The sequence below is a fragment of the Balearica regulorum genome, chromosome 4 (genome assembly GCF_011004875.1).
Source record: "Balearica regulorum gibbericeps isolate bBalReg1 chromosome 4, bBalReg1.pri, whole genome shotgun sequence".
Lineage (NCBI taxonomy): Eukaryota > Metazoa > Chordata > Aves > Gruiformes > Gruidae > Balearica > Balearica regulorum.
The window spans coordinates 5,123,285-5,133,597 of NC_046187.1; the positions used below are offsets into that span (position 1 = coordinate 5,123,285).

At 35.4% G+C, this 10,313-nt stretch overlaps 1 protein-coding gene across 2 annotated transcripts in view; it reads right to left on the bottom strand.

Moving 5' to 3' along the window:
• PRSS12 (serine protease 12) overlaps nt 1–10,313 on the bottom strand; it is a 42,575-nt gene that overhangs the window by 14,319 nt on the left and 17,943 nt on the right. For both annotated transcript variants that reach the window (XM_075751025.1, XM_075751024.1), the window contains exons 5-8: nt 8,913–9,091; nt 8,114–8,255; nt 6,965–7,161; nt 3,670–3,811 (exon numbers count right to left, since the gene is read on the bottom strand). In XM_075751025.1, coding sequence (XP_075607140.1) covers nt 3,670–3,811; nt 6,965–7,161; nt 8,114–8,255; nt 8,913–9,091 — 660 coding nt within the window. The remainder of the gene's footprint in view (nt 1–3,669; nt 3,812–6,964; nt 7,162–8,113; nt 8,256–8,912; nt 9,092–10,313) is intronic.

Below are 10,313 nucleotides of genomic sequence, written 5' to 3' on the forward strand. Positions count from 1 at the left end.
ATGCTATTACAAAATAGTGAGACAGTACAGGCACTTGTTGCAAATTCTTACCTGGTTTTGGTATCTCTATATCAAAAAAACAAAGTTTCTGCTTTAGGGCATTGCTCTAAAGTTCCTCAGGATATTGAAAACTACTTTGTTGTGAATCATTACAGTATTCTTAGCCTTTCCCAGAGAAGTATTTATTGCAGTGTAGTATAGAATTGTCTCTGCAGATTTACTGGCTACTTACAAGGGCATTGCCTCCATTGGCTTACCATATCTCAAAGAATACTCTGATATCTGTGAGATCGCATATGTAAATATTTTAGGTGAAAGAGATGTAGAGAGACAAAGATGAAGGAGGGAACTTAGTGCATATGGATTGCAGTCATGCATTGACATGAACTGAATCACGAGACTTGGACTGCAGACTCTTCATACCTTTATATGAAAACTATCTATCTCTTACTGTGCATCAATAATGTCTCAGTTTGCTGGTAATGGCTATGAAAGAAGTGTCCATACCCACTCTTAACAAAAAAAACCACTAGGTAACAAATGTAAAAATCATGATGTTCTAGAGCAAAGAGTGCAGCTTAATAGAGAAAATTATTTCATATAATTGGGAGATCTCTAAATGTAGAAGTGTTAAGCCTTACATGTTTGTTACATGCTGGAATGTGTTCTTACAACTGGTTTTAGTCCACCCCTAACAAATGTGTGTGTATCCTTTCGTATGTTTCCACTTTCATATGTTAAACCAAATCACACAGTGGATAGTACTTCAGAAAAGGTGTGTGTTCTCTTAGTGTTTATGTTGCTACAAATATACTTTTATTAGGGTGCTATTAATTATTTTTATGTTTTCATGACTGGTTTTAGCCAATTAGTAGGGCTGTTTCCTAATGTTCTTTATATTATGTTTTTCTAACATTAATCATGGATTTCACAAACTGGCTTAACGAGACATCTTTAAAACTAGTATTGCTTTGAACCTAGTGATTTTGCCAACTCAGGAATTTTCTTATTTCCGTCTCAGAATGAACTCTAGTAAATGGCTGAGAATGTTCCAAAGCAGGATTTTGTAAAATAAATGTACAGATAAGTACTGACAATATGAACAATATATACAGGAAAAACTCAGTCCATTTTCTGTGTTTACCCTTTGCTTGCACAAGTCTTCCTTTTTAAGGCAGTTTTTTCTTCCATTTGTAATCATAAATATGTGAATTTTTTTCCCCAAGGAACGTAATTCCCCAGTAGGTAAGACTTCAGAATTAAACATAGCATTGTAAAGGGAGTCAAATGATACTGTTTAGTTCTGTGATCAGTCATAACGAAAACTGATGTCAACTTCAGTATTAGGTGTTTTTTGAATTCCTCCCAGGAAAAGGTCATAATGTGTTTATTTCTAAAGAAGAAACATTCATCAACCCTCAAGCTCAGGTGCATGAACCCAGAAGCCCCAGCCTTGCTTTAGAACAGTCAATTCACCGCTGAATATAATTTGAACTTGAGCAAAAAGATGTGTGCGTGAACTCTTAGGCCCAGAAGCAATTCCAGCTCATCAGCGCACATAACTGCATAGTCAGGTTTGTGGAATGCAACTGTCTAGACAAAGGGTCACCAAGGTCCAGCATTTCCGACAAGCTCTCCCAGTTTCTGGAACCTAATTTTAGATTTCTAAAATGTGTCTATCCCTAGTCCTTCAGGAAACATGTGCTCTGTTATATCCTATAATCTTAACCCCCCCCCCCACACACACACACACATTCTGACAGGACAAATTGAGAATCCAGCCAACTGTCTGTTCTTGCAGAGATTTAAAAAAAAAAGATGGGGATAAGTGGTTGAGTTTGAACATCTGAGGGAGACACGTAAAAGGCCAGAGAGGCTGAGGATGAAGCAGACAAAATGATGATTCAGTGGGAGATAATACAAGTCAAGTTGTGTAGTTTTGAAGCCATAGTCTACTACTACATTTATAAATATGCTTTACTAAATGAATACCAGACAATTTTAAAAGGCATATATTATGTATTCAGACATAATTTGATGATATTCCGTTGCACAGACTTTACATTGTTAGATACAGCAAACAGATAACATGATTTGTATTTCTTAAGCTCAGATTTCTTTATAGATACACTCAGAGAAGACATTTCACTAGTTTCCTGTTGTATTTAACTAGTGTTCTGGATATTTTTCAGCTCATATTAGTTCTGTTATTTATATGTCTGCCCTATAGTTGTTATATCTTTACTGCTCTTAGGTATCCAGAAAAAATTGCTTATGAGTAGTGTAAGCCTGATAAGCAACTTAGTTCAAAAATGACACATGTACATTACAGTGGTTTTAATTAGAGGGTGGTTTTTTCCTGTCAGATCTATTCCTATATTAAATGAAGCTTATTCAAATTACTGTCATGCAGGCCGAAGCCATTATCCTTTGTGTAACATTTTTATCAAATCTCTAAGCTACATCGAGTCAAGCCAGATCAATAAATAAAAGAAAATAACCATGAAACTAGGAATTCAGTAGCTGGTGTGCCTACATCTGAATCCGCAGACATCATATCCACACCTTTTAACAGTGGACACTGACCTGTTGCTGTATTTCATTAAAAATGTTAACAGTTATGTTAGAACCTGTATGGATTTCAAAGTCATCATCATTAAGGTTCACAAAAGATAAATATTAACAATATGCAAAACTATACCTTTCAATGAAAACAGATTGAGAGTTTTTTGAAACAGTACAACCATTACCCTCAAAATTTTAGCCAAATTCCGGACAATTTTAGTAGACTGTGGTAAACCAGATCTAGGTTCTGAATCTTTGTATTTTCTTTGCTGTTGTAATGAAAAAGGCATTTTAAATTCCCTAAGGTTTTTCTATATATGCTGTTACATCAAATCACTAAAGCACTAGAATTTCAGTTCCTTAGGTTTTTCTGTGTTGACTAGATGATTCAATATAAAAATTGTAATATGAATGAAAATTGTCACTTAAGTATGGTGAAACAGAGCTCTCGCAAAATCAGAAATGAAACAGAGAATCCTCATAGTTCACAGAAGATTTAATCATCTATGCTATTCTAGATGTTAATATTAGTTTTCCTCATTCTTTCAAAATTATAAATTTCACCCTAACTTATAAAAAATGTTTAGAAATCTGAAAACAGAAGATGAAAGAAGTAAATTAACAGTTCGAGTGGCAAAGAGCACAGAGCAGATACACTAAATCAAATATGCTTCTCAGTTACATTAGTGCAACTAAGTGTAAAAAAAATAACAAATTGGTGTAATATGTTTATATCATAGAGACATGTAGCACCATAAATAACAAATAAAATATAGTATTTAGTTAATAGTAATTTGGAATATTTAACTTCCAAAAAAATTTTAATAACTATTATTATCTTGCATTTTAGTTGCCACACTGTGATATGCCTTTGAATATTAAAATTCCTTTTCCCAGTTACGCTAGTTAATGAATATTCCTTTTGAAGACATAGCCTTACTACTACTTATACAGATAGTGTAAATACACTTTTCTAAAAGAATGCCAAACAGACAAGTTTTAAAAGGTGTTTCAGATGTGTTGGTGATACTTAGTTGCAGAAACTTAACATTTTTAGATACAGCAAACAGATAACTTGAAAAACAGCATAATGAGTTTTCTTACTTGTAGCCAAGCTGTCGACAGACTACAGCTGCATCTTTATCAGACCATCCATCATCACAAATTGTGCCCCACTGGCCATTGATAAAAATCTCTACACGTCCTTCCTTCTTATTCTCACCATCCATCAGCCTGATGGGAGGACCTGGGAATAAATTGCTGCTGTCACCTCACCACAACAGAAGCAAGAACTAGTATTTTAAGTCATTTTCATCACGTTTCGTGTATAGCATGAACTGATGTTTATGTTCAACAAGCTTAATATCAGCTGTTTAAGTAGTCATATTTTTCCTGGCTAGCAAAGGGAAGCAGTTTGTACAAATTACAAGACAAATATGAAATAATACTGTATTTTGCACTTCAGAGTTCATCTGGTTCCTTCATTTCATACAAATAGGTGACATAGCTCAGAATTTTACCACAATGGACACAGAGCAATTCTCCCCCTAAAGGCAGAAAACACCCGAGATATCTTTGATATGATACCCATACAAGCTGGACACATTTTAATTGCAGAAACTTTATGGGTGAATTTAACTGTACCTCAATTCATAAATCCATTCTCAAACTCCTGGCTACAACTCCTCTTAACCACTATCTCACCAAAAAAGTGCAGCATTGTGTTGAACTTCAGTTATTACTTACCGTTATGCATGCTGCTCTGTAGTGTATTTTGTGTGATAGCATAATGTTCTGCAGCATGTTATTCTAGACTAATGCATGATTATTTTTCTAGCAATTTAAATTGATTGCTTATTCAGATATGTTCATAATACAAAATCTCACTTATGTGGATTAGTCAGACTTAATTAATAATGGTCGTTCAGTGCTTGGCCTGTAGTTAAATTTTGAATCATTTGATTCTCGCTTACGTTAAAATTCCTTTATAGCATGCAAGCAATGCAAGTAGCCTTAAACCAGTTATGAATTCCTCTGAGGTCTCTTTATAATGTTTCAGTGAGAATCACCTTCTAAATCTTTTAGTATGTCATACTTTATAATCCGTAATACACTAATGAGAGTTTCTTTTTAGAATAGTTGGAAAGATTGTTCCTCATGCTTCTAACCTGTTTCTAATCTTTTCTAAATCTGAAAGGATGAGAAATTACTTAGTTATGCTCTTAAATAAAGCTGTATTTTGAGACATTTATTTTGAGGCATTTGATATTTAATTCGGATTAATTTAAAGTATGAATAACTTTTGTATACCAAACCTTACTCTGTATCAGAGCAAGTTAAATCTGGCTTAATTCATTAATTAAAAGAGAAAAGATTTGAAAACAAAATTAAAGTCTGTTTGCTTCAAATGTCATTTAAAGCATATTGTTTATACTGGAATTCATATTGCCTAGACAGTTACACGAATTAACTTCACTAACTTTCTGTTTAGCTACATTGTCATGATCTTGCATACTAAACAAATGTTATTGTAGTTATTGTAGTTATTGTAGTGTATTCTATCCCATTTTTAGTGTTCCTTAATGTCTGTATTTCTTCAAGTCATATAATCTACTAATTTCTCATATTTTCCCACTGAATTCATCCTTACAGGGAGAAAAAAGGCTTTTTCAAATGCTGGGAAATAAATTGTAACAACAGAGTCTTTGTCCACTTTACAATCAGAAATCGTGTAGGAAATGTCAGATATACTGTCTTCATTTCATGTTGAAATGATGTGTTATTCTGGAAGAATATGATTTAGGTGAAAATGATATTACCCAGCTAGAGGCATGGGATATTAATGAGACAGTATAGCTATTTTATTGTTATCTCATCATCTTGTGTTTTAGTGTGTACATATATAGGTATATATTTATAAGCACAAAATTATACAGTAACTTTCTGGTAATGGGGGACGTGAGAATGTTACCATATGGATGCATTTAACTGAACCAGACCTCCTTCAGCTGAGATTATATTTTATAGGAGTTTGAGCAAAGCAACACAGATGGTTTGCATCTGTAAAGACAGCAGTCATGATCTGAATTCCAGTTATTTTTGGTCAGAGAAAATTCTTTCTACCAAATATGATTTGACATCATCTACACATAATGGAACTGTACTGCAACATAAAACATTCATTGGATTGTGAGAGGGTCAAAAGGCTATATAAAGAAAAAGACTGTAAAGAGGGAGAGACTAGAGAAGTACATGTGGAAGTGCTGATTGTTGTTACAACAGGCAGCAATGTCGTGTAGTAAATCCATGTCTTAGTTTGCAGGATAGAGCTTCACTCTATAATTTCCAGAGAACTTGAGGCACTCAGGCATACAAATCCATTCCGTTTCAGGAGAAGCTGTGAATCTAACTCCAGTAGTTATAATTCTGATTTCAAAATCAACTAAAATATACTTCGGTAAACTAAAGAATATAGGCAACAATTTTGTAAAAGGCTACCTACTGACAAGCTACAAACTTTGTATGCAGCAAATTTTAGAAATGAAACTGTTTTTCAGAATTGCTGAGGAACCCATTGTTCCCCTGTAATTTTTACTGTGCATATCTGATTGATAGCCAGAATTCTTTTTTAATTATCTACATGTGCATTTAGGATTTTTTTTTAATTCATTTATATATATTTTGATCTACAATGCCACTATGTAATTAGTATTTTTCTCTCAATTGTTTTCTTATTTGTATTTTTATTCTTTTTTCATACAAGTTTGTAGGCTTTCTGACATCGGAACCGGCTCTTTGATCTATGTTTGTTGTATCATTCTGTCCTGGTCAGCAAGTGGGGCACATTCACCCAGGCACAATATAAATGATAGGCAATAGTAATACAGAAATAATTTCATGCTCCTCTTCCTTCTTGCTATCTGTGGAACTTCCCCTTTTTCTCCGCATCTCTTTTTTTCGGATTGTCTGAATGAAAGGCCATTGCAAGACAGAGTGTTTATTTATATTCCTCAGTGCTTTGGTATGTCTCCAACTTTTGATAGCATGAGATAGTTAGAACTTGGAGGGTGCTGAGTGAAATGCAGTATACCATTAGGAAGTGCCGAATTGGTCTAAAATCTGGTGAAGACTGAGAGAACAGGATCTCTGGAATCTGACTTTGTTACATTACAAATTTGTGTTGATCTTTAACGTTCTGGCTGTTTATGTGCCTTTAAACAAAGCTTGATGACTTCCTATGATCTTCAGGAGAAAAGTGAGCTTTTTTCCCTTCCTGTTTCTTCTTTGCACGCATCTGCCAAATACTGAGATTTTGAGCATCCTTAAGTATACTATACTTTGCTCGGATCTGCACCCGCTGCAATACTCATACTGTGACCTTACCAAAGAGATGCCTTACCAAGTGAGAGTTTATGGCTGTCATTATCTGGATGGCAAATGAGTCTGACATCCTCCTGATGGTTGCAGTCATGCTTTCCCCAGTCTCTCCTTGAGCATTGCAGAAGGTTTGTCTCCTTCCCTGAGCAGCTGACATCATCCAACCAGATGGGCCCAGAGCTTCCTTCCGAGTAGCTCTCGGGTGCACTTTTTCCATACCTGCATAACACATACATATACATAACAGTTTGGTCCACGTTGATCAGAGGGCATGTGATACTTAAGCACTAGAAAGGAGATAAATTATTTCTGAAGAAATAAAGGTTTCTCAAGTAGTAAACAGTGTTAACCATGACTGAGCAGGTTCAGTTAGCATTAAATTCAATGAGAGCACCATATGCTGCTTCTTTGGTAATGTTGTTTTAAGGAATTACTGTTACATTAATACAAAGTTGAGAATGTAATACCTTTGGCTAAGGCCTCCCTTCAATTAAGTATATGGCTGTTTCACTGACTGTGAGACGTAAAGCATGTTGTTAGTCTTATGCATACATTTAAATGTTACAGTCTGGGGAAAAATGAGAAAGTTCTTTTTTGAATGTGAGCTGTTACAGTCTGAAGGCAAGTCACCTAGTGAGAGTGCATCTTTGTAGACACAGTCAGTAGGAAAAGTAGTGAAGAGTGAATGCGTGAAACTAATGGGATTTTTTTCTAAAACATGCTTTTCAATACATAACAGTGTTCCAGGGCCAGACTGTGGGCTAGATCCAGAAGGACTTATATATACCTTGAGACTGTCTGTGATTTTTAATGACTGTTCAACAAGCAAAGATTTTGAAGGATCAAACTTTCATTGGCAAAATAGAAGACAACAAATCAGTTTTTCTCTATAGCGTATGCATTCATCTCAGCCACAAAGGTGATTGGAAGGAACAGAGTGAATAAAGACTGCTGAATCACAACCTCAGTTTAAGCTTTTTCTTCTACCTAAACTGGGGCCATAAATACCTCTTTGAGACTGAGGGAAGCAGGCTTTAATGGATTTTAATTCAGTAGTTTCTATGAAGCACTCAGCTAATATTAAAAAAAACAGACTCTTGAATTAGGGTTCATGTAAATGTTTTGTTATCATTGTCAAGTCAAAGAGAGATCTAATATCAAGTAATCTTACTTAAATCCCAGCTGTCGGCAAACCACCTGTGTATTCAGCTCTGTCCACCCATCATCGCAGATTGTGCCCCACTGCCCAGTATAATAGACCTCCAGGCGTCCCTCATGACTGCCTTTCCCACTTGTTAGTCTTAATGCACCATCTGTGTCATTAAAAAGTAAGGAAAAACAAAAACAAGAATCAGTTTTTTCTTAGGTCCAATTATTGTTCTAAAACAAATTAAAAACATTGCATTTACCGTATCTGATCAGAATATTAGACTACTAAATCTAGTGCTGATCACTAGGTGTCATGTAATGAGAAGATGAAAGAAACACCACAATGCACGTGGTCAGCTGTGAAGTGTTGCATAATGTAATTGCTTAAGTGTAAGAGAAATAGCACAAAGATATTGATCCCCCAAGCCCTTATTACATGCCAAGGCCACAGGAGTGGGCTCTGATTACATGATTTCACTGTATATACACCTTATCTTTTTCTTTGTATATTCTGTTATTTCCCATTGCTTTTATGCTGAAATGGTTACCGCCATTGAGAGGTGTGATACACAGTTAAGGCATGCCCCACATAGTAAGTGGCAGTTAGCATGTTACTGAGGAACCAAGGCTTTGTGTGGAATAATGAGATTTTCTGTAGCTGTAATATTTCCATCGCCAACAGCTGGTTCATTTTGATACTGCCAGAACACTTTATTACTGTGGGGTTTTGTGCATCTGCAAACTTTAAAAATTCCCTTTGCAGACCTATGAACTCTGCATTTGTCACTATTTTCCTGTGTGATTATTGGTAATTGAAGTACCTGTGAGAGGTGTGCAGGAAACTCCAGCATCTTCTTTGTGGCCGCAGTTGTGTTCTCGCCAGGAGCTTTTTGGACACTGTTCTATCGATAGTTCATTGCCGGTGCACCGCACTTCATCCAGCAGCACAGGGCCTGAGCCTTCTCCAAAGTAAGCCTGGCTCCATGCCTTGGCAACACCCCTATTGAAATGTAACAAACACACAATCAGGAACTAGCAAGCTGAAGAGTGCCTCAGCAGGAAGACCTAAAACATTGCATATCCAGCTTCTGAAATAGCCATTGGGACTGCCTGAATAGCCACTGCACTGGTAACTGACATCGTGTAATGTGATGTGGTTCCACAGTCAGCTTCAGTCTCAGCTGAGGCTATAGAGTAACTTAAACACACCACTTCCACAGTCTGAATATGCTTAGAACATCAATTTCTATTGGTTTATATCTATGTGATTTTCCTTTTCTGTCCCTTTTGATTTTTAAGCATAACTTTCCTAGAAGAGATTATAGATGTGCAGCTTGGGTATGAGGATTCTAATTTTAATTTGCATTTAATATTTATATGTAGTAAAAATAATGCTATATATTTCTACAGTGACTTTAATCTGTTTTCCAAAAAGCACATTAATCAAATCTCAAATACCCAGATGAGGCAGATAAAAGTGATTGCTCCCCATTTCGGTATGTAAAAACCATGGCAAAGAGTTCTTAGGTGACTTGCCAATGTCACAGAATCAGTGGTAGAAGTAAGACCAGAAAGCAGACCAATGACTAGCCTTGTGTGTGTTATACTCTTTATGTCAGCATAGAGGATTTTGAGCACAAAAAGCTACATAAAATGAAAATGCTTCATTGTTTCAGCATTACAGAAACTATGAAGCATTTAACACTTTATGATCTATCAGGACTTTTCCAATTCTATTTAAGATACCATGTCTTTCATATATAAATGTTTTTCATGGATTGGTTTCTTTCCACTCAATAGTTTCTCTGTTCATACATCCAGTCTAATTTTTATAGGAGGGTTCTCAATATCTGTCTTCTTTTTCAACTTCTAAGATTGAAATGTCTATCTAAATTTTTTACTATAATGAATTACCTATCTAAAGGATTATTTTAAATTAATTGACGTACAGTTTGGGTGTGGGCCTCTATACTAATTCTTAATTTACTTTAAAGAGAGTTTTCCACTACCAGTCATATATTGTCATGTAACACCTAACAGGAATGGTATGTTCAGCTTATACTGAAAACGTGACAGGTCTTGACTATTTTGTTTTGGGATGTAACCATTCAAACTCTTAAATGGTTTTTGTGACTGTGTGTCAGAATAGTACATTGTTGTGATTTTTTTTTTAATGGAAGTTGCAGTAGTTCATGTTTTTAAGGCAGTGACTCATTAATCCA